The sequence below is a fragment of the Aristolochia californica genome, unplaced genomic scaffold (genome assembly GCF_029961685.1).
Source record: "Aristolochia californica isolate CCGP_79_NKW_82.1479 unplaced genomic scaffold, dmAriCali1.0.hap1 SCAF_2, whole genome shotgun sequence".
In the NCBI taxonomy this organism is placed as follows: Eukaryota; Viridiplantae; Streptophyta; class Magnoliopsida; order Piperales; family Aristolochiaceae; genus Aristolochia; species Aristolochia californica.
In genome coordinates, this window is record NW_027181881.1 from 50,411,195 (window position 1) to 50,435,048 (window position 23,854).

At 38.4% G+C, this 23,854-nt stretch overlaps 4 protein-coding genes across 6 annotated transcripts; 2 read left to right on the top strand and 2 right to left on the bottom strand.

Moving 5' to 3' along the window:
• Positions 1 to 1,075: 1,075 nt before the first annotated feature.
• LOC137956987 (uncharacterized) lies at positions 1,076 to 3,384 on the bottom strand. 3 transcript variants are annotated; one of them, XM_068804673.1, is made up of 4 exons: positions 3,354 to 3,373; positions 2,670 to 2,754; positions 2,498 to 2,579; positions 1,076 to 2,057 (listed from the first exon to the last, which is right to left on the bottom strand). In XM_068804673.1, the coding sequence occupies exon 4, from the start codon at positions 2,037 to 2,039 to the stop codon at positions 1,260 to 1,262; it is 780 nt and encodes a 259-aa protein (XP_068660774.1). In that variant the 5' UTR covers positions 2,040 to 2,057; positions 2,498 to 2,579; positions 2,670 to 2,754; positions 3,354 to 3,373; the 3' UTR covers positions 1,076 to 1,259. The 3 variants fall into 3 exon arrangements, with proteins under 3 accessions (XP_068660774.1, XP_068660775.1, XP_068660776.1); XM_068804674.1 differs by lacking the exon at positions 2,670 to 2,754 and having other exon boundaries at positions 3,354 to 3,384; XM_068804675.1 differs by lacking the exon at positions 3,354 to 3,373 and having other exon boundaries at positions 2,647 to 2,673.
• Positions 3,385 to 14,315: 10,931 nt separating this feature from the next.
• On the top strand, positions 14,316 to 15,738 carry LOC137956194 (STOREKEEPER protein-like). The gene has a single exon (XM_068803571.1). It carries the CDS (start codon positions 14,442 to 14,444, stop codon positions 15,561 to 15,563), a length of 1,122 nt encoding a protein of 373 aa, XP_068659672.1. The 5' UTR covers positions 14,316 to 14,441; the 3' UTR covers positions 15,564 to 15,738.
• Positions 15,739 to 16,501: 763 nt separating this feature from the next.
• Positions 16,502 to 17,983, bottom strand: LOC137955257 (ribonuclease 3-like protein 3). The gene is made up of 3 exons (XM_068802116.1): positions 17,627 to 17,983; positions 16,925 to 17,071; positions 16,502 to 16,837 (listed from the first exon to the last, which is right to left on the bottom strand). Exons 1-3 carry the CDS (start codon positions 17,981 to 17,983, stop codon positions 16,502 to 16,504), a joined length of 840 nt encoding a protein of 279 aa, XP_068658217.1.
• A 1,915-nt stretch (positions 17,984 to 19,898) lies between these two features.
• LOC137956025 (large ribosomal subunit protein uL3) lies at positions 19,899 to 23,850 on the top strand. Its single transcript, XM_068803315.1, has 6 exons — positions 19,899 to 19,972; positions 20,763 to 20,868; positions 20,972 to 21,082; positions 21,274 to 21,578; positions 22,406 to 22,815; positions 23,356 to 23,850. The coding sequence occupies exons 2-6, from the start codon at positions 20,784 to 20,786 to the stop codon at positions 23,612 to 23,614; spliced, it is 1,170 nt and encodes a 389-aa protein (XP_068659416.1). The 5' UTR covers positions 19,899 to 19,972; positions 20,763 to 20,783; the 3' UTR covers positions 23,615 to 23,850.
• Positions 23,851 to 23,854: the final 4 nt, after the last annotated feature.

A 23,854-nucleotide genomic window follows, 5' to 3' on the forward strand; every position in this document is an offset into this window, starting at 1 on the left:
TCAAGGCTGGGCCAGTTTCCTCAACCCTATCCACTATGGGCTATTACGAAATTATCAAATATTACTTTAAAAATATAAAATTTTACTTAATAAGGGCATCTAAGCAATAAAAATAATTATTTTAAAAAAAAAATTAGTAAATTTTATTTAATATTATATTTTATTATTTTATCTATGATATATCTTGTAATATTTTTAAAATTTCTATATTTTTTATAAAATTAGATTGAATTGATAAAGGGCCAAGGATACAAGAATGAGGTAAGAGAACATGATAATAAAGATATAAGAATATATCTTTATTTCTAAGTTTATCAAGTTAAATTATTTAAATGTACTAGTTTATATTAAATTTAACCCACTCGTTTAAATTATTATAATCTCATAATTACAATTTTGAATTATAAATAGATATTAAAATAAATAAATAGCTATAGTATAGTATTATATTCCAATTATTTAAATAATTACAAATCTGTGATGAATGTAACAATATAATATGTTTATTATTATAAAAAAATATTAGTAACATGATAAAATGAAATATAATAACTATAATCATTAGTATAATATATATAATAACTTTTAAAATTACATTAAATGTACTTTATTTATTTATTAGCAAAACTTAAATAACATATATTATAATAAGTTTTTATTTTAAATCATTTATTTAAATAAATATGCTTATTTAATTTAATATAATTATATAATTTTATGTTTCTATTTATATTTTATATAAATATTTGGAATTAAGTTATTATAAAATATATATTATAAACATTTTTTAAAATTATTTAATTAGTAATAAACATTAAATATGTCCATTAGATAATATTATTTGTTTGAAAATAAAAAGCATTTTTATTTTATTAATAAGTATACCTAAGTTAAATTTGAATTTACAATAAATTCAATTTATTTAAATTAGTATAATATAATTATAATATCAAAAATAAATTTTATTTATATTATTAAATTTGCCTAATTATCTTTCTTCATTGATTAAATGTTAAACACAGTATAATGACTATCAAACAAGTTGTTTCTTTAATCCTACATATGATGAGTCTTATACATGACTGCATTGGGAGCAAAATTGACATCTTGCAGCACAAACAGGCCATCATCCACCTTTGAACAATACAGTATCGGCTACGAGCTTTGATTTAGTTCTTCACAGAAAACTCTCCCAAGAACTTCCGAGAAATTCTCTTTTAAAATTTCTGAAGAAAAAAGATGGAATCAAAAATGGGATCCTATGATAACCTTTTCCGATGATGATCATCCTTTACAGAGAAGTGATAAACAGTGACACCAACACGGTCGCCCGGTAATGGAGGGTCTGAATGTATAGTATTGATGTGGAACAGCTTCCTAGCCTTTTTGAAGAAGACTGAATCCTTCTTCCACCTCCTGAGGTGGGCCATGAGAAAGCTACCACTACTTCCACCTCGCAAAAGAAGACAAGATAGTGTCTGGAGGAGAGGTTCAAAGAGGTGGTCATGGTACACTACATCAGCTGCTATGAGCAAATCAAAGTTGTCAAGGGAAGCAACATCCTCAGGTTCTCCCCACCGGATAGACTGGACTTTAATAGCACCTTTATTGGCAGAGACCACACCAGCATTGGCCTCAGCATTGAACAGAAGATTGGGAAGTACATGTGGAAGATCAGAAAGGATGACATCCGCTTCCAAGGTAGCAGCTGCAGCTATGCCAGCAAGCCCCGTGCCAGAACCAAGTTCCAAAATTCGGATTGGGCGTGTTGAGATGGAAGAGAGAATGGGGAAGAGGGGGCTTTCCTTGGGCTGTAGGCGGTAGCTATCCAAGAGGGAGACAAGCGTTGATGCGGCAGGCCAGAGCTGGAAGGACAGGCCCTGCGAGGGAAGCTGCCTAATCACCAATTTCGAGTTCATTGATTGTAGGTCGTGTAGCTGTTTCAGCTGAGTATTTGTCTCGGTGTCTCCTGCTATCTCTTCAGCTGAGAAGACCGCAAGAGGATTGGTGTCTTCATCATTACTCTCTTGGTTCATCATCAACACCGCTCCATTTGCCTAATTAAGAAGAGAAAAAGGAAAACGGCTCTGGGCCTCTCCATTCAACAGTGCCAGAAATCTTAATACAGAATCACTGACACAAATTTTGCATTCATTCAAAACCAAACCCCAGATATTCACGAAAGATCCAAGAATCAGAACGCCGTATCTATAGTTTTGACTCAAGGAGATAATTGGATTATGGAAGGTAGTTGAATTGATCTTTGCGATTCTATCTGCTGGAACTTGAAATGAATATGCAGATCAATGCCTCGTATACTAGAAGTTATACTACCGAAGGGTTTTGGAATTTCGGTTATGCAAGATATCGTTGATTCGATCTTTGTGATTCTATTTTTCTTCATAAAAATCTAAGCTAATTCCTACTAGTCCATTAAAGGTGTGGTTCTAGTCAAATCCCATACTAAACGTGATTGCAACTGAGAGTCGAGACACACCTGCAAGTAGTCTGTTGGATCGAAACCCACTTGCAAACGGGCAGGTTGTCACCGCATTGGCCGGCGTGATCTTTTCTTCTTCCTTCAATAAGAATGTCTAGTTTAGCACGATGGCAATTAGATCACCAGGCAACAAGTGACCATTTTACCTCCTTTGGTTCCTGGAAATTACCCCTATTGACGAAGATGAAACTCGGAGAAAACAGATGAACACAGATTGTTGTTTTGATGTTTTTAAGCGAGCAACTAGCTTCGATCTAAGAGAGAAGCATATTTATTAGAATGGAGTCGTCTATTCTAATAGCTAAGTATCGCATTCCATGTCTACAAAACAGCATCCATTCATCGATAAACAGTTTTACAATGTAAACTTCAAACATTTAAGATTGACAATATTCCGAATTTACGTTCCACACTTGTAGGATATCTCCATGACTACGCAAATGGAGCAGCAGATAAAAGGACCAAAACTCGGCTGTCCATTGCATGTAACTCGTAAAAGAATAAAAATCCTTAAAATTGTTTTGAAATCACCGAAATTTCATGTATGAAAAACAAAAGAAGAAAACAGATATGCGTAGGCTAACGATTGAAAAGGTAAACTTGCACCGGAAATAAAGAAAACGAAATTAAAAGAAACGCGATTGAAGAAAGCAGCGATCAGTCAGAAATCTCGTGTGGAAAGTGTCGCACAGTGCACCCGAGGATGCTTCATGAGCACAAGATGTTCATCATCCTGAGGATAAAAACAAAACCGTCTTGTTTTTTCTTCAAACCAAGAATGAATCTCCATCAAAGAGAAACAAAAACAGAAAATGCAGCTGATGAGCGATGGGAAAGAGGTGAAGAAAAGTACCCTAGGGAGGCGGGTTGGACGGCAGCCGTTGGTCAATGCACGATAGATAGATGCTGCTCTTAAGGGAAAGTCCGTCTCCATCGAGTCTTTGACAATTAAACCCTAGATAGTGGGTTAAACGAGACCCAGACCCAGACCCAGACCCAGACCGAAACCCAGACCGAAAATCCAGGTGAGGGGAGCAGCGTGGGAACTGGGCTGGAGTAAAAATCTGTGACAACGTCACCCGCATACCTTATTTATCATTTTCAAAATTACAATCAAAATAGATGGTGAAAATAAGATATGATCAAATCCTCCTTTCACTAATTATTTTTTAAAATAATAATAATCAAATTTTTATTTTCTTTTTTCTTTTCCATGGATTCCGGGCAGACCCTTGATACTTCCCGGGATTCTTACAAAGCAACCGAATTCTTTGCAAGATTATTCGTCATTTACATGTCAGGCCACGAGCTATACTTCCAAATCCAGGATTTCTACCAAAGATTATGGAAACGGGTGATTTCTGCCAAAGATTATGGAAACAGGTGAATAGCCTTCTATGCATGTGAATAGCTTCAGACGCTCTTGTCTTACGCTTCAGTTCGCAGGGCTCACGCCTTCAGTTGAAGCTGTAACCTTTTCCTGTTAAAGAGAAAAATCCGATATCTACATTTTGTCCTTTTGCAAGCTCTGGATTACGAGTCACTCTCACCTTCAATGCCATTTGTATCTGGTTATCTACCTGACGTGAGCTCGAAGAAGAGAGCTTTCCGTTTAACGAATAGGAGAGATCTTCCATTGATGGAGATCAGATGCCCAACCATTATTTACCATTGGTCATCTAGTCTCTCTGTTCTCTGATGTAAAGGGTGCCTCCATGTATATAAGCTCATCCATGCATGAGCAGGGCCTCAAAGGCTGTAGAATCACAAATCTCTTTCGGTCTACAGCTTGGAGAGGAGACTTGAGGTCTGCAGGTTTTTACATCTTCCTCATTGGTTTAGCCATGACATTGAGTTATTTCACAGTGGATGGCTCAGCCAAGGAGTTGCCTCAAGGGGAGCTCCATCGCAAATTGGCTCTCCTCAAGGAGAAGAGCAACGGGAATACCTATCATCTCAATCGACGACTGTCCGACGCCTCTGTTGGCGACGACAAAGGACCCCTCAGCCGCGGGAAAGACACTGGGAGCGTTCGTGGTGAAGATAAGAATTCAGAAAGTATGGCATTTGAAGACGATGATCATGATTTGTCATCTAGGGGGGGGTTAGTCCACAATGAAGTGGAATGAATTCCCCCCCCCGCATTACCTAGTTCATCCCACTTATGGCGTTAGTCCAGAATGACTTGACTTGAAGTGAGATAACACCATTTCATCTCCTCAGGCAAAAACGACGGAATTATGTTTCCGCCCTTTTTTTTAAGTCATCCAATTACCGCGAGCGACGGCGTCGCTTCTTTCCCCCCCCCCCCCCCCGAAACTAAAAAATCACGCTCATTTCCTTTCTCCTCTCCTCTCGCTCAGCCTTCGTCTCTGGACGAAAATTTTCGCCCGACTTCTCCTCTCGCTCGGCTCTCGTCTGCTCGCTCTGCTCCTCTCGCTCGGCGCTCGTCTTCGTTCTCTGCTCCCTCTCTCTTGTTATCTCTCGTTTTCGCCCCATCTCCCTCTCTCGTCTCTTTCTCTCTCGGCCTTTCTCTTCCCTCTCCCTCTCTCGTCTCCCTCTCTCTTTTCCCTCTAGGCCTCCATCTCTTTTCACTCTCGGCCTCCCTCTTCCTTCTCGTTCTCGCTCTTCTCTTTCCTTCTCCCCCGATTTCCTTTGATTTAACCTATTCCGGTTTTGATATCCTTCGATTTCCTTCAATCTTCTTCGATTTTCGACAGTTAGGAGTCGATTTCTTCCATTGGGCTTACATTTCCCCATTCGGCGGTGATTTCCCCCAAATTTCAGAAGGTAATCCGAAAACCTTTTTTTTTTTTCAACTAATTTAGTTTTGTGTTTGAGTTAATTTTAATTTTTGTGAGTAATTTATCTTGATTGTGGCTGATTTAGAATATTTAGAACCATTGGAAGATCACAATAGCAGTGTCTGCTGCTACTGTTTGTTTGTGACAAAGTCATATTTCTAAAAATGTGTCACTATTATAATTGGCATTTCATTTCTTGCAGTGGTTCCGTATTCATTATTGTTTTGTAACAGTGAATTTGATGAATAGAGTACATCGTAAGTCCAAACTTTGAGCATAGCATACATAAATTTCTGACACAAACTTTGCATCTAAAACCTGTAAGGACTTGGCAGCTGAGTTGCAATTCAGAAAACACATTTGAAGCAATGACCATTGGAGGAGAAGTATGGAATATAACCATCTGTGTTGTTGACGACACAAGGGATGATAAACTGGCAATTAACTGATGCTGGTATTGTCCATGTCGAGGGGATACTTTGCTCTACAGAAAGGTGGATTTCTGTCCATATATCACTAAGGGTTCTAGTGTCCCTCACTCATACTGAATCAAGTACCCACATTAAGGTGTATCACAGAGAAGGGTTCTGTTCCAGAGGGAGAAACTTCTCTGTGTTGTATTTGTGTGGTTGAATTTAGGTAAAAGTAAATGCTAGGCGGTCTCCAACATATCGTTGAGGGAGAAACTTCCCCATCGGATAAAGGCTGACTTATTTGCATTTTGTTTTCTTAGAGCTGTTTCTATGAAATTCTCACGATTTTAAAATAAACTTGAGGTAAAGTAGAGTGATATTCAGTGTTTCACTGAAAGGAGGTTTGGAAGACCACAGAGTGGAGATTATTATGTGAGAATAGATCCAGAAGTTTTATCAGTGCTGACTTACATGAGTCAGTATGGTTCCTTTAAAAGATATAGCATAAAAATCAGTATCTTGTTTTTGAATTTATTGTAGAATCATAAACCGAACTAAGCAGTAAGTCTTTTATAAATTGGCTTGAAGATAGTTGTTGTACCTGATAGCTAAAGTGTATCAGCGCGACCTTGTAAAAGGTCTTCTCTTCTGTGAATAGCCAGTTCAGTGAACTAGTTAAGGCTTTTCTTTGCATAGCCAAATGAGCGAACTAGTAAATGCTGTATGGAAAGGTTGCATATGTCTAATGGATCTTTGATACGACTTGGATATGATGCTGATTCCTTTTCAGTCAATGCACTTGTTGATATTTATGCTAAATTAGGAGATATTGAAGCTGCTATGATGGTTTTTGAGAAAATTTTGCTACCTGATATTGTTTCATGGTACACTCTTATTGCAGGTTGTGCTCTTCATGGTTTCCATAATCTAACACCGGAATTGTTGCAAGAGATGAAAGTGTTAGGCACAACTCCAAACATGTTCACTCTATCTAGTATTCTTAAAGCTTGTGCAGGCATGGGAATGATTGATTTGGGCAGGCAAATTAATTCACATTTGATCAAAGTGGGTTTTGATACTGATGTATTTGTCAGTGGGACTTGTTGATATATACTCAAAATGTGGTCTTATGGAGGATGCAAGAAGGGTTTTCAATTTGATGCCTATGCAGGATTTAATTTCTTGGAATTCTATAATCTCAACCTACGTACAAAATTTGAATGATGAAGAAGCCATATCACTTTTCTGTGAGATGCAAAAAGAAGGGTTTAACTATAACCAGACAACATTGTCCACTATTCTGAAATCAATTGCTAGCTTGCAGTTAATTGATGCGAGCAAAGAGATCCACTCATATATCAAATTGGGGTTGGAGTCTGATGTTTATGTCACAAATAGTCTTATCGATCCATATGGCAAATGTCATTATATTGAGGATGCAAGGAAAGTTTTTGTCATTTTATACCTTTTTGTCACGTGTTTTATTTTTATTTATTAAGTATTTTTATACTATATATTATGTTATTACAAAATAATTTATTTATTAATTATATTCATTTATGTTATTTTTAACTGTTTTATGTAATTTAAATAATTTATTCTAGTCACACGTAATTAGTATATTAAGTTATAATAAACTGTAATCATTAATTGGTTTAATTATGCAATTTCTATAATTAATTAAATAATTAAATTTATTTATTATATTCCCTTATATTATTTTTCAATTTTTATTAATTTTATATAATTTATTTTAGTCACACGTAATTAGTATATTAATTTATAATGAATTTTAATCATTAATTGGTTAATTATCCAAATGCTATAATTAATTAAACCATTATGTTTATTTATTATATTCCCTTATGTTATTTTTTAATTTTTATTAATTTTATATAATTTATTCTAGTCACACGTAATTAGTATATTAATTTATAATGAATTGTAATCATTAATTGGTTAATTATTCAATTTCTATAATTAATTAAACCATTATGTTTATTTATTATATTCCTTTATGTTATTTTTTATTTTTTATTAATTTTATATAATTTATTCTAGTCACACGTAATTAGTATATTAATTTATAATGAATTGTAATCATGACTTGGTTAATTATGTACTCATTCTCTTCTTTATTTAGAACAGGACACTAGAATCTGTTTTCCAAGCACTAACACTAGAATCTGTTTTCCAGCCACTTCAACTGGCCTGGACTAACACCCAAACATGAGTTGAAGTGGAAGCAATTCATCTCACTTCAATTCAATTTTCCACTTCATTTTCACTTCATTGTGGACTAACCCCCCCTAACAGTGACGTTCACCAAGGCTTTAGACATGTTCAAGACGATGAAGGTGAGGATCATCAAGGTAACGAAGATCATGATAGCGAAGAGAGTGATGACCATGACCATGACCATGATCATGGTGATGATTATTAGAATGCAATCTATTAGTTAATTAATTTATTAATTTATTATTATGTAACATTTGTGTTTTTACCATTTTACCCCTCTTCATTGTATAAAACCCTAAGATGTATTTTGTAAACTAAAGGAATGAGAAATTAATTTTTCACTGTTCGTCTTCTCTACTTCGCCTCCCTGACGACAGAACTCAACGGTTCTTTCCCTTTTGAGGTTTCAATATGGTATAAGAGCAGATGATCCTCATTCTCTGATTATTTTCGGACGACGGACCTCTCCTCGTCTCTTTCCCCAAAATTTTCGACGACTGGTTTCGGCCATCGGTGTTCGACAGCGGTGGTTCTCACTCCATTGATTATTTTTTCGTCTGGTTCGGCCATCGACATCCCGGCAAAGAGGTTAGTCCTCGTCCCTCCTCTGATTTTCTTTTCGTCTTGTTCCGTTACCGAGAGGACAGATTTCGACGAAGCTTTTCTGCTTTCAGTGACCAATTTTCGGCCATCGGCGTTCTGCAACGGCTGGTTTCTCCCTCCATTGGGTCCGTTGGTTATTTCCCGGCAAAGAGGTTAGCTTTCGTACCTCTTCTAATTTTATTTTATTTTTCTCTTCGTCTAGTTACGCTACCGATTGGATTTCGCTGCTGGGCGTTTCCGTCCTTGAGGAGATACAAAACTGTTGGCAGTGAGGGTGTTCTCAGTATAGATTGGATTTTTTTTTCTGGCTGGTCACGAAGGTGATTTTCCGCGCAGAGTTCACTGTTGGCCTTGGGGGAAATATTTTTTGTTGGATTCTGTTGGAAAATTTGTGTTGAATCTGTTTGGTTGGCGCAGCGTTCCTTGTTGGCTTCAGGTGGAGAATTTTTATTGGATTTTGTGGTTGTGTACACGGCTTTAATTTCCCAGTGAATTTTTTTTTAAGTTGCATTGGTGGTATGCTTTGGTCAGTGCTCCATGGAGAGTTACTCATCGACGACTGCTTCCGATTCTGGTCTTCGTACCAGTTCGTCTCGTTCCGTTTTTTAAGAACCATCGAATCCATATTATATTCACCACTCGGACAGCCCCAGGCAAGTTCTTGTCTCGCAGCTGCTCACCGGTGAAAATTACATCGGTTGGAGTCGTGCGATGTTGATCGCCTTATCCGTGAAGAACAAAGTGGGTTTTGTCGATGGTTCCATACCTGAACCTCAAAGTGTTAATCCTATTTTGCTCAACTCTTGGACCCGGAATAATAACATGGTCATCTCTTGGATCCTAAATTCTGTTTCCAAGGAAATCTCTGCAAGTGTTATTTTTGCTGCTTCTGCCCGAGAAATTTGGCTAGACCTTCGGGATCGTTTTCAACAGCGAAACGGCTTGCATATTTTTCAGCTTAAACGAGAATTGATGAACTTGCGTCGAGACAAGGATTCCGTTGGCACTTATTTCACCAAGCCGAAAACCATTTGGAAAGAACTAAACAATTACCGCCCTAATTGCTCTTGTGGGAAATGCTCGTGTGGTGGCGTTAAAAATCTTATTGATTTCCACCATATGGAGTATATCATGTCATTCTTAATGGTCCTTGATGACTCTTTCTCCCAAGTTTGTGGTTAGCTGCTCCTCATGGATCTGATGCCCCCTATTAATCGTGTTTTTTCTCTAGTTGTCCAAGAGGAACAACAAAGGAAGACTACTCAAGCCTCGGGTTCGCATACTCCCACTGACACGATGGTATTTACGGTTAAATCTGGGAAGACAAAAATTCATAAACCTTGCTCACAATCCTCTCAGAGATTTCAATCTAATTACAGTGCCCCCAGAATCCGAATTACAATGCCCCTCAGAATCATAATTACAGTGCCCCCAGAATCCGAATTACAATGCCCCTCAGAATCATAATTATAGTGCTCCCCGGAATCAGAACAAGGACAAATATTATTATACTCATTGCAAGATTGTTGGTCATACTATCGCTCGTTGTTTCAAACTCCATGGCTATCCACCTGGCCCCGCACCCAAAACCAACCAAAATTCTCATGATGCTGCTCATCAAGTTTCTATTGCTGATGATAGCCAAGGTTCTCCTTCTGTTGGAAGTTTTGTTCAGAATTTGGACCCTACTCAATATCAGCAACTCATGTCAATGCTTTCTACACACCTGAGTAGCTCAGCAACAGTCACTACTGCTCCGACATCTTCTACATCCAACTGCTTGGCAGGTATTTATTTTTCTGTGACTTTAAATCCTCTAATTTCTTCACCTCAATCATGGATTGTAGACTCAGGAGCCACCCGACATATTTGCTCTCAAACTTATGTTTTTGTTTCCTTGCATGTTATCCCACACACTACTGTTGCTTTGCCCAATAATTCTCAACTTTTGGTCCACTTTGCTGGTGATATTAAATTGCATTCTCACCTTATGCTAAAAGACGTACTGTTTGTTCCTCAATTCAAATTCAACCTAATCTCTGTTAGTATTTTAGTTACTAACTCTAGCCTTACAGTAAGTTTTCTTCCTGATTGTTTTGTTATCCAGGATCTCTCCACCCAGAGGACGATTGGCAAGGGTGACAAAATCCAGGATCTCTATGTCTTCAGTGCTCAAAGTTTGAATTTTGTTTCTCATGTTTTTGTAAACAATATTTCTGCCCATTTTTGGCATAATAGGCTAGGACACATTTCTTTCAAGAGACTTGATTTTTTGAAGGATCAGTTAAACTGTGATGTAACTAAATTACATAAATCCGATCCTTGTTATATTTGTCCTCTAGCTAAACAACGTAAATTATCTTTTGAATCTCATAATCATTTGTCAACATGTCCTTTTGATCTTGTGCACTGTGATATTTGGGGACCATATCAAACTGTTTCTTATACTGGTCATCGTTTTTTCTTAACTCTTATTGATGATTGTACTAGATTTACTTGGATTTATCTATTAAAGACTAAATCTGAAGTTGTCTCTGTGATACCGCGTTTTTTTAACATGGTTTCTACGCAGTTTAATGCCAAAAGCAAGGTTTTCGATCTGATAATGCACCTGAGTTATCCTTTGTTATATTTTTTCAAACTCAAGGAGTTTTGCACCAGTTTTCATGTGTTGAAAGGCCTCAGCAAAACTCGGTTGTTGAAATAAAACATCAACACCTTTTGAATGTGGCTCGATCGTTGTTTTTTCAATCCTGCATCTCCGTCCCTTTTTGGACCGAGTGTATTCTTACTGCGACTTTCTTAATTAATAGAACTTCTTCCCCTCTCTTATGACATAACACCCCCTTCCATTTGCTCTACAACACATCTCCTGATTATTCCCTCTTTCGCGTCTTTGGCTGTTTAGCCTTTGTTTCCACCTTAGCTGCTTATCGCACCAAGTTTCACCCTCGTGCTCGGGTTTGTGTGTTTCTTGGTTATCCAGCTGGTGTGAAATGTTATAAATTCTATGATGTGGAGACCAAACAAGTTTTCTTTTCCAGATATGCCGTGTTACATGAAGAAGTTTTCCCTTTCTATACTATTACACGTTCAGATCAACTTACTGATCCCTTTCCTGATTTAGTTTTGCCTCACTCCTCCCTCCAAGCTCATCCTTTTCCCGACCTCACTTCTTCCCCTATTCCTGATTCCCCCGCTATTTCTGATATTCCAGTTGATGGTTATCCATCTAATGATCTTCCCACACTTGTTCCTTCCTCATCCGCTGGTGCTCTTCTTCGCACATCTACTAGGAAGACTCATCCACCTCATTACTTGCAGAATTATCACTATAATTTACTTGTTGGTTCTCCTCCATCTGTTTCACTCTCTCAGCCTTATCCAATTTCTAACTCCATCTCTTACCAGGCCCTTTCTGATTCCCACAAACATTTTGTGTTCAGTCTTTCTTCTTAGGTTGAACCTCAATACTATCATCAAGCAATGAAGTGTCCGGAATGGAGGTTGGCTATGCGTGACGAGTTGGCCGCTCTGGAAGCTAACAACACCTGGACCGTCACTCCTCTGCCTCCTGATAAACATACCATTGGATGCAAATGAATTTATAAAATCAAATTTAACTCTGATAGTTCTCTTGAGCGACATAAGACTCGTTTGGTAGCTAAAGGCTATACCCAACAAGAAGGTTTGGAATTTGTCGACACTTTTTCTCCAGTAGCCAAATTAGTAACTGTGAAGGTTCTTCTTGCTCTCGCTGCCTCACATGGTTGGCATCTAGCTCAACTTGATGTCAATAATGCCTTTTTACATGGTGATCTTTTTTAAGAAATCTATATGGATCTCCCTCTTGGCTACCTTTGATAGGGGGAGTCTTCTTCCTCTCACAACAAACTAGTTTGCAAGCTTCACAAGTCCCTTTATGGTCTCAAACAGGATTCACGCCAATGGTACTCAAAACTTTTTCACGTTTTAATCACCTTTGGTTTTCTTCAATCGAAATCCGATTACTCTCTTTTAAAAAAAGGTCATGGCTCCTCCTTTGTCGCCCTATTGGTTTATGTGGGTGATATCATCTTTACTGGTCCTTTCTCTCACGCTATTACTGAGCTCAAACACTTTCTGCATACTCAGTTTAAGCTCAAGAATCTTGGTTGTCTCAAACACTTTTTTGGTCTTGAGATTGCTCAGTCCAAGTAAGGTATAGTGCTTTCCCAACACCACTACACCTTACAATTACTTGAAGACGCAGGCTACTTGGCTTGTAAACCAACTTCTGTTCCCATGGATCCCAAACTTCGTTTAAATGGCACTAACGGTGACCTCCTTCCTGATATAACCCATTATAGGCGGCTTGTTGGGAAACTTTTTTACCTCACTTTATCTCTCCCTGATATTACTTTTTTTGCTCACAAGCTTACTCAATTTGTGGCCCAACCCTGTCTTCAGCATCTCAAGGCAGTGCATCACCTGCTTCGTTATCTCAAGAACAATCCTGGCCAAGGGTTATTGTTTTCCTCTACTTCTTCCTTGCAGATGCGTGCTTACTCTAATGTTTGTGCTCTGGTTCATTTAAAGGCCTTTTCTGATGCTGAATGGGGCTCCTGTCTTGTTTCTCGCCGATCTACTACTGGTTTTTGCATATTTATTGGTGATTCTTTAGTCTCTTGGAAGGCCAAAAAGCAAACCACCGTCTCCCGCTCCTCCGTCGAAGTTGAATATAGAGTTATTTCTTCCACTACCAGTGAACTTATTTAGTTACAGTAACTTCTTCAAGATTTTCAAGTCAAAGTTGACTCTCCTGCACTGCTATACTGCGACAATCAAGTTGCGATACACATTGCTTTTAACCCTACATTCCATGAGCGCACCAAACATATTGAGATTGATTGTCATTTTGTTCGTGAACGTGTTACTTCGGGAGTCCTCAAGTTACTTTTCATTCGTTTTCAGTACCAGCTAGCTGACATGTTTACTAAACCTTTCCCTTCGACCCACCTTTTTTCTTTGTTGTCCAAGATGATTGTCAACGACATTTACAAACCACCTTAAGGGGGAGTATTAGAATGTAATCTATTAGTTAATTAATTTATTATTTTATTATTTTATAACATTTATGTTTTTACCATTCTACCCCTCTCTATTGTATAAAACCCTAAGTTGTATTTTGTAAATTGAAGGAATGAGAAATTAATTTTTCACTGTTCGTCTTCTCGACTCCGCCTCCCCGACGAGACTACAGAGCTCAACGGGTTCTTTCACTTTTGAGGTTTCAATAATGATGATGATGATGATGATTATTATGCATACACACAAAAAAAAAAAGAAAATCAATTTCACTTACAGTTGAGCTAATGGCAGACATAGGTGTTATTTTGGAAACACGGACGAAGGAACGATCAAGACACGGATAGCATTCAACGGAGACAATTGGAGAAACAAGTTTAAGGCACGGATAGGAAAGAAACCAGTAGGCAATCCAGTAAGCAATAAAAGGAAAAGAAATTGATAGACGTTTTGCAATAAAAAAAAAGCATCGCAGGCAACTAAGACAGGCAATGGAGAAATGACCAAGAAACGGATCGACCATAAATCGTAACATTTTGTCCGACCAATAAGAAACGAAGCTACAGCTACAGGCTAGGCTGTACATTTAATATAAATTACGTTTTGTTTTTCATTTTTACCATTTGTAAATTTCATGGGTATTCGGACCAAACCCGTATCTGGGTCCAAACCCGAACCAACCATTAACCTTGTCCAATGAGTGCAGTGAATTTAAATAGACGGCCGCTCATTTCGTAATCGAACCTGAAACCTAAATCCCCAAATCGTTTCCTTCCTCCTCTTGCTTTTCCACCACCTCTCGCAATCAATCTATCAATGGCTGCTAAAAAAAAACCCTATCCACCTCCTCCTTCAGAATCTGATTCCTCCAGTTCTGGCTCTGAAGAATCTTCAGAAGACGAAGCAGTCGAGTCTCCTCCCCGACCATCCCAGGCAAAATCCCCCGCGAAGAAGGCTACCGTGTCCATCTTCAAACCTAGACCTGAATCCCGTAGCCACGAGAGCTCTGATTCGGGTTCGGAGGGTGAGGGTTCCGAGGAAGAAGCCACGCCAGCCGCGAAGCCCGTCAAAAATTCCACGCCGGAACCATCTGGCGAGTCGGCTGAATCCGCCTCCGGTTCTGACTCTGAATCCGACCACAAGGTCGCCGCGAACTCGTCAGGTAAGGATGCGGGCGCTAAGCCCGACGACTCTCGCAAACGCGTTGCCCCCGTATCGGAGACAGCATACGAGAAGCCCGCTAAGAGGGTACGCGCCCTCGCTCCTGTCCTTGATAAGTCGAAAGAAGATGACGAGATCGTGATTCTGACGGGGCTTTTGGATTATATCAAAAAGGGATCGGACCCCTTCACCGACACGACTGGATTTTTCAACTTCGTTGAGGGATCTGTAAACCTCCATGAAGGTCCTCAACAGTTGGCCGATACAGTCAGGCGGCTCAAGAAACGGTACCAGGGCACAGTAAGCAATGCTAAGAGAGGGAAAGTCGCGCTTCCTCAGGTAGAAAAAAAGAAGACTGTTTTCGAGCTTTCTAAAAAGATATGGAGCAAGGGGAGCGAAGCCCAGATTACAATTGCCGAAATTGCATCTTCGGACAGAAAGAACAACAAGAAAGGGCAGAGCAGCAGGAAAGTTCTCCAATTCGAACCTGAACCAAAAATCGAAAAGCCCGAACCGAAATCAACCGAGTTAGTGAATGGGCACCTAAAAAACAATTTGCTGTTCTCGTGTTGGAAGGAGCTGCAGAACGATAACAAAGTGGGCCTGGAACTAATGAAGGAAGGTTTGGAGCTGATGGAGCCGTCGAAGGTTCGGATGCTGGAGGTGAGGTGGAAGAAAATTGAGATAGCTAAGCTAGACATTTTGCAGAAGCGGAGGGATCTACTTCAGGAGCAGATGGAGATGATTTTGGATGCGCTTAAACAACAAAGAAACTAGATTTATTTGTTATGGAATATCAGTGCTGCATCTCTTTTTTCTGGCTTCGTCTCGACCCAGCAATTTGGAGGAGAATAGGTAAAAATGCCCATTCACTTCCGCAACATTTTGAGCTGTTGACCTGAACTTCAGATTCTCCTTCTCTATCTTATGGCTTCCCTAAATTCCTATTCCACCGGTTACAGACGATCTCTTTTGGTAGTAAAACTAAACTAAATTCTCGGAAAACGCTAGTCATATGTGTTTTTCATTTCTCTGCCATGGCTTCCTACTGGTTCATTTGTTTAGCATTTTGATACACCACGAGTGGGTAAAAGATAAAAAGAGAGGAACGTCTGGGTCAAGGAAAAGGACGCGAGGAAGGCTCTTTGCATCACATAGATAATTGTTCGCGTGATGGTCTTATGCTATGCCGACGCTGACCAGACACGAGTGTGGTTCAATCTGGAGTTTTGTAAAACTGAATGTAATTTTCATGAACTCTTGAACACAAGTTATCTCTAAACAACAATGTTGATCTTTTTGTATTTTGGGGGGTTTGGTTAGATTTGCGTAAGAGAGAGAAATGCAAAAAGTTATTTGGTGCGAAGTATGTGAAACAGTTATCTAATCGTTTGATCATGATTAACGTTATTTCAGACGTTCGATCAGGTGTATGGCTAAGATAACCATTTTATATGACTTTTGTTACTGGATCAACGTGTCTTGTAAGATATAAAACTGATATTATTAATGTACCGATTCAAACAGCCCTGTAGATATTAAAAAAATAAGAAACGAAATCGAAGGAAATAAATATTACGATAAAATAAATAAAAAAAAAACAAATATTATTTTTATCTCCTACTAGTAAACGTGCCTAGTCTGCAGAATGTGGGACCCACAAGGTAGTATCCACTGGGTCCCAGAATCTGCACTTTTCGGCACATGATGAGCGATCACGATCCGGCTTCCAAACCCAACACTGAAGCCTGATTGTCGATTTCCTTCGTTGCCTTGTCACGTTCTAGAAGCCGGTGCAAGGACGAGGACGTCTTCAAGTTATCAAGAGCAGCCTTGGCAGCTCGCTTCTGGGTCGTGTCCTTCCGGTTCGGATGCGTCGCGCTGCCCACGGAGTGCCCTTCGATCGTAACAGTAATCGTGTTGTTCGCCTCCCATGTATCCACAAACTTGACCTTCCATCCCCTCTTCTGGCAGAACTCGTGCAGCTCGCTCGTGGGATCTTTCTGGAAGGAGTCGGGCCTTATCACGGGCTCAAGTAAACCCTTAAAATGCTGTTAAAAAAATGTCGGGCATTAGATACCGGTCGATAAATTTCATAAACACCGAAGGAATATTAAAAATACGTTGTCGGAACCGACCTTCCAGACGGTGTCCAGGCAGTAATTGCAGTCGATGGAGACTGCACCCATAAGAGATTCAACTATGTCGGCGAGGAATTTTGGGGTGTCGACGAGGCCGGAGGAGTGGACGGGGTAATCTGAGATGGCCTCCATGAAATCTTCAATCTGAAACCAAATTGTTAGCATCGGTAACATGTCCTTTGAAAGGAAATAACAAAATTTTATAGATATTGGTGCTTCTAAGGAGACAGGTGTTCTTTAAAGGAAACCCGACGCCTCACATGATGCTTTATATCTCTTACAGTTGGACCGTCGTCGTCTATTTATCAGCTCATCGTGATAGTATTCAGAGTCATCAATTCAAAGCTGTTTTAGAGATAGAAAACCTATTTGAATATCTTTGATCTTTTTTCCTTTTTTTTTTTTTTCATCTGGATGAGGCTGCTTCTCGATCGATCTTCTTCTGTTTCCCATCTTCGAGATATATTAATTTACAACAGGTTGTGTTTCCATGTTTAGTAGTTAAACGATAACTCTTTAAAAAGAGAGGGAGGCGGAGAAGATCGCCATGCACTCCAATGATTTCACGCTAAATCAAGAAAGACTGTCGGCGCATCGGCATCTCTCTCCGGGTTCCGCTTCCCTTCGAAACATTCATTCAAAGTGCAACACCGTATACGAAACAGGAAAGATGAAGTAGTAGAGGACGAGATGGATTACCTGTCCTTGAAGTGGAGGAGCTTTGTGTCGCAGGTAACGATGGAGTTGATGCTTCACAGCCACCCTAGCAAGCTTCTCCGTGTCCACGTTCACCCCCCGCAGCTTCGTGAGCGGCCCGGGCGCCAGCTCTGGGTAAGAGGTAAACATCTCCCTCGCCATGAGACAGTTGAGTACGGCGTCTCCGACGAACTCCAACCTCTCGTAGGAGACAGTACTCTTCTCCGGGAGCAAGTACGACGGATGAGTCATCGCCTCCGCCAGCAAGTCCCGGTCACGAAAACGGTAACCTAAAATCTCCTCCAACGCGGCAACGTGTTGGAACGGAGGATTTTGCTGCTCTTCAGCTTCGGCGCCCATTGACTACAACAAGATATGCCGGTCTAACTAGCACCAGCGGGGGGGTTTAATAAGACTTCAGAGAGGTTTCGTGTAGTTTCGGTTTGGATAGTCAAGACGGTGGACTGAATTTAATAAGGGTCGGGTGTTGGTTACGGAAGTAAAAATAAAAAAGCTAGATGTCGTAGTCCGAGTGGGATTCGGATGAAGAGACCCGCAGTTACTGGTGTTCGAACGGTTTTCTTCCACGCGGTCGAGAAACCGGCTCGGCTCGAACACATCTTGGTTTTACAAGCTCTAGACTTTAATATTGGTTGGAAACTCGTGGTTTATCGAGTTGGACTTAGCAACTGAGTCAAGCTCTAGAAAACCAGAATTTAATCGGTGTGTCAGATCAGATTGCCAAGACCAAAGGCTGAATCCAATGTGACGCAGGGGGGAATCACTAAGAAAACAATGGCATATGGCATATAGCATATAGCATTACGATCGTAACTAAACCAGGACCAACTAGCTGATGCAGCCCAATTTGAAGAAATATATGGTACATTATTGTGGAATCAAAATTACGGGCCTTGGGGCAGAGCTAGGGTATAAGTATTGTTAGTACATATCGGATTTTGTCATTAAGGGCCTATTAGTGTACCAAGAGGGAAGTGAAAGTGAAAACGATTTCATTCTCATTTATCTAAAAACGTTAGTGAGTCTATACCATGGAAAGTGGAAGTAAACGAATCTAATGTAAAACGAGTGAAAATGAATTCTTACCCTAATCCCAATTCAATCACTTTCACTCGCTCAATCGACACTTTCTGTGCCCCCCTCTCTCGACCCTTTTTGCCAGCTCATCATCTAGTTGAACATTATTATTGTTCTGCCTTTTTTCTTTCTTTCATCTCTCGTTGTCCAAACCCTTTTTCATATTTCAAAGTTTTTTTTTGTTATGATTAATTAAAAAAATATTTTTAGTTTACTTTGTATTTAAATTATTAAATTATACTACATTAAAATCTATCTTATGTTATTAGTAAAATATTATATTTTTATTTATTATATTAAATAATAATAATAAATATATTAAATAACTAATTTAAGAGTGATAATTAAGATATTGTTAAATTAAGAATTTGATAAGAATGTAAATATTTTTGTTTGAGTATTATTTATTTGTTAATTAAAGATATTATTAATTTAGTTTAACTCATAATTATTGTATTAATTTAGAATAAAGTATAATCTATCTTAATTTATTAATAAATACCCTACTTAGTTATTTACTATGTTAATATATTTTTAATATTATATTAAATTAATAATTTAACAGTGATAATTAAAATTTGATTAAATTAAGAATTTGATCAAGTAGACATTATAAAAGTAAACAGTTTTGTTTAAGTATTCTATATTATATAATTAATCAAGTTGACCTTGTAATTATTGTATGAATGTAGACTAAACTACAATATTATCTTAATTTACTAATAAAATATTTGTCTTTATTATTTTTATATTAAATTATTTTAATATTATATTAAATTACTAATTATAAAAATAACCATGTTTAAGTTTATTATTAGTTTATGCATATTATAAAAAATAACTCATTTTCTTGTTTTCACTATAGTTTCCATATTGTGCATTAACACAATAAATTATTTTTGGGTGTTTTTTACATCCAAGCACACCAATACGAAAAAATAATTAACTTTCCATTTCACTTTCACTTTCACTTTAACTTCCTCTTCCTCTAAACGATATCCGATTTCAGGGTGTCTGATTCGTAAAAAATAACAAATACACCCTTATGCAGTCTTTAATCCTCGCTGTACATTTTGTATACCTATACGGCTACTCCTTTATAGACTCCTTCAATTGAAAATGGTATTTCCGGCATAATATTATATTGTGAGGCTATTTATGTCAGTCAAAAGTGGTAGAAATAACCCTCAGGGTTTCGAGAGGAGCGGAGGCAAGACAGACCCTGCCGGAGTGCTTCACGAGCTATCTGCGGTGAGTTTCTAACCCTTAGAGCTACAATATCTGCTAAACATTGCTCGGATTTGTCTAGTGTTGTATAGATTAGTCTATACATTTAGAGCTTCATCGTGTTTGTGGATTTTGTACTGCTTTTCGATTCAATGTATTTTTTCCGTCTTTTATTCGGAGATCAGAAGTAAACATCTGAAGTATGGAGATTCGTCGCGGCTACGTTTTTCACTTGCGTGTTTACTGAAATAAGTCTTGTCAAAGCAAATGTTGATGATTATTGGATATTGATTTGTTTTTCTAATCCTCTAGCCTCTCGAGGAATCGTAGGAACTGATTTGAGGTAGTTGACGTGAAGAGGTCATATTTTTGTGATATTTTCGATAGCGTTACTTTGCTGGAGGTTTTCTTGTCGAATTATTTTTCCAGAAACTTAGGCGGTAGGAGAATGCATTTTTTCACTGGTAATGAATTAGTTCTGAGAACTACATTTGCTTGTTGTTGAAGACTTGCGTACAAGTTTTTCCTTTTGTATGTTTTCTGGTTTTTACGTACGTAGTTTCTCTGTCAGAATTATATTGTTAAACTTGTCACCTTTCACATATACATCCATCTTTTCATGTTGAGCTTATCCTGTTGATTTGGTTTGCTTGAATCCATATTTTTTTTTCTTCAAAGGGTTAATCTTCAGCATTCCGCTATTGGAATTATCTGTTGCCTAGAATGGTTGCAGTTTGCAAGAGCATTCGAAGCAGCAGTTTTGGTGTCTTTCATTAAGTGAGTCTTGTATTGACATAACATTTTTCTGTTTCAGGAAGAAAGAAGGGGTTAAAGGATGTCTCACAGGAAGTTTGAGCACCCAAGGCATGGATCTCTTGGGTTCCTACCAAGAAAGAGGGCCTCTCGCCACAGAGGAAAAGGTAATGAAGGTTATTTGTTTTTTGTTCACAGTCATGTACTATGGCTATTGTCTGATATTAGTATGCATTGTTAATCTCACTGTGGATTTATTTGATTATGCAGTTAAGGCATTCCCGAAGGATGACCCAACCAAGCCTTGCAAGCTGACAGCCTTCCTGGGCTACAAGGCTGGAATGACCCACATTGTGAGAGAAGTTGAGAAACCTGGATCCAGTAAGTTATCTTTTTTTTTTTTTCTTTTCAAAATAATCAGTAAGTTTTCCTTTTTATCATAAATCTTAATACCAGTTGAGTGGATCTTTTTGGAGGTTCCTATTTGTTGCATATGGTACATGACTCTTATTTAGTAGGAAAATGTACTTTCTATCATGTGCTGTATCTAACAAACGGAATTCATAATGTAGAACTTCACAAGAAGGAGACCTGTGAAGCAGTCACGATTATTGAAACTCCACCTATCGTTGTAGTTGGAGTTGTGGGATATGTGAAAACTCCTCGTGGACTCCGTTCCTTGAACACTGTCTGGGCTCAACATCTAAGTGAAGATGTCAAGAGGAGGTTCTACAAGAACTGGGGCAAATCGAAGAAGAGGGCTTTTGCTAACTACTCGAAAAAATATACGACTGATGAGGGAAAGAAGGAGATTGAAGCTCAGCTCGAGAAGATCAAGAAGTATGCTAATGTTATTCGTGTCCTGGCTCACACTCAGGTAATATCTTCCACTAACTTTATCCTATTAAATATTTTTGATAGAAAAACATTTGGACACTTGAGTTTTAGCCTATCTAGTAGTTTATTTGACAGGAGTCCTTTATCATTGTCATTTGTCATTTAACTTTTGCTTCCTTCATTTTTTGAATGTTAAACCCATGCAAGACCTCACAACTGGAAACGATCCCCTCCCCTGCATGTGGCTGTTGAGCCAAAGGTCCAATCTACTAATTGTTAGTTTCTTTAGGTTTGTTCTATAACGTTTTTTTAATATTTGATGCTTTTCTAAAGCATGGACACTGCAACTTGTATTTTCGAGCTTTTGGCCGGTAGGAGCAACCCTGGCTTTCTTCCATTAGAAGATGAAATTGTGTATCTCATGGGTATGTGTCTAGATTACATTAATGTGCCTAGAATCTAGATCATAGTACTGCAGTCTATGAGTCTAAATCACATTAATGCAGTGCAAGGTTTCCCTGATTGGCATTGGACCATAGGGTATGATTACCCGGTATGGCAGATGGAGCCATTATTTAATTGACATGATTGATTCCCTATTGGCAGCTCCAATCTAATAGTTCATGTGTGTTGGCGAGTCAGTTATCTACATTTGTTTCTATAAATTAAGTGTATGGATATGGAGGTCTAGCCACTTCCTTTGGTCATATTTTTTCTACTCTATATACAGCTAATGCAATGATCATGAAAGCGTGCATGTTTCCTTGTCAACAGCATCTTTTCACAAAAATTAATTGTCCCTTGGTTGAAAGCCTGAATTTCATTCTGTAACTTTACTGTATTTGTCCTCCCTATTCTCTTTTGCAGATAAGAAAAATGCAGGGCCTGAAGCAGAAGAAAGCCCACCTGATGGAGATTCAGGTTAATGGTGGTACAGTTGCACAGAAGGTGGATTTTGCTTATGGTTTCTTTGAAAAACAGATCCCTGTGAATGCTGTTTTCCAGAAGGATGAGATGATCGACATCATTGGTGTCACTAAAGGTAAGGGTTATGAAGGAGTTGTTACTCGTTGGGGTGTGACACGCCTTCCTCGCAAAACCCACAGAGGTCTTCGGAAGGTTGCTTGTATTGGTGCGTGGCACCCAGCAAGAGTATCCTTCACTGTTGCCAGGGCTGGTCAGAATGGGTATCATCACCGTACTGAAATGAACAAGAAAGTTTACAAGCTTGGCAAAGCTGGGGAGGAATCTCACCAGGCAATTACTGAGTTTGACAGGTTTACCTTTTACTGTTCTCAGAATTTTCGATTTCTAAATTTAGTTATGCATCTTATATGGTTTTTTCTATGCCTTTTTTTTTTTGCCTTTGAATGCGACTATGAAAATTATTGTTCGGTTATCATAGGAACTTAGAGAAATCCGGTTTTAATGGTTTTTGTGGTGATTTTCTTGACATTTTGACTGGATCTTTGAAGATCGTCATTGTTCAATAGTTATTCGTTATTTGTACAAGCTTCTGTTAGACTGGCATTAAGGAGGGGTAACTAAAGGCTTCTAAAGTCATTATTATTTTTAAATTGAGGTCTTAGAAACTATATAGGATCTTGTTGAGGTTTTACCATTGCTTGGATTGCTTGTGAACGTATATTGAGCTGTTTTTAAATAGCAGAATAAGCCAACTTGTGCCATTGGATAAGGTCCAAATTTTTCAGGAGGTGTTGGGTTTCTTAACTGCAATTTTCCCAATGAGCCATTGTGTGATCTGTTACCATTATTATGTTTTTATTGCTGATTTCTATTGTGAACTTTATGAGCAGGACTGAGAAGGACATCACTCCCATGGGTGGCTTCCCTCACTATGGTGTGGTGAAGGATGACTATATTTTGATTAAAGGATGCTGTGTAGGTCCGAAAAAGAGGGTTGTCACGCTCCGTCAATCCCTGCTTAAACAAACATCCCGTCTGGCTCTCGAGGAGATTAAACTTAAATTCATTGACACTTCATCCAAGTTTGGTCATGGCCGCTTCCAAACAACCCAGGAGAAGCAAAAGTTTTATGGACGTGTCAAAGCTTAAGCTTCCTTTGCATGATACTGTTAAGTCACTGAATTATCTAAATGGCCAGATTTCATTTTCTAGATCAGTAGTTTGTTTTATGGACGTCTCAGAGCTCGAGGTTATTTGGCATGGTAATATAGCATGTTTTTAGTTTTAAATATGTGAACATTTTTGGTGAATTGTGTTATTTTTTCTAGCTAATGCTCTTAGGAGTCTTCGGATTCCAATAATATTTGTTTATGTTTTTTCTATTATGGA

Excerpts from the sequence above, each read along its gene's own strand:
- LOC137956987 (XM_068804674.1), bottom strand. The coding sequence starts at position 2,039 with ATGATGAACCAAGAGAGTAATGATGAAGACACCAATCCTCTTGCGGTC.
- LOC137955257 (XM_068802116.1), bottom strand. The coding sequence starts at position 17,983 with ATGGGCGCCGAAGCTGAAGAGCAGCAAAATCCTCCGTTCCAACACGTT. Across the intron at positions 17,072-17,626 it reads CTCCTCCACTTCAAGGACAG|ATTGAAGATTTCATGGAGGC; the intron begins GTAATCCATCTC and ends ATTTGGTTTCAG. Across the intron at positions 16,838-16,924 it reads GCCTGGACACCGTCTGGAAG|CATTTTAAGGGTTTACTTGA; the intron begins GTCGGTTCCGAC and ends TTTTTTTAACAG.
- LOC137956025 (XM_068803315.1), top strand. The coding sequence starts at position 20,784 with ATGTCTCACAGGAAGTTTGAGCACCCAAGGCATGGATCTCTTGGGTTC. Across the intron at positions 21,083-21,273 it reads AGTTGAGAAACCTGGATCCA|AACTTCACAAGAAGGAGACC; the intron begins GTAAGTTATCTT and ends TTCATAATGTAG. Across the intron at positions 22,816-23,355 it reads GCAATTACTGAGTTTGACAG|GACTGAGAAGGACATCACTC; the intron begins GTTTACCTTTTA and ends CTTTATGAGCAG.
- LOC137956194 (XM_068803571.1), top strand. The coding sequence starts at position 14,442 with ATGGCTGCTAAAAAAAAACCCTATCCACCTCCTCCTTCAGAATCTGAT.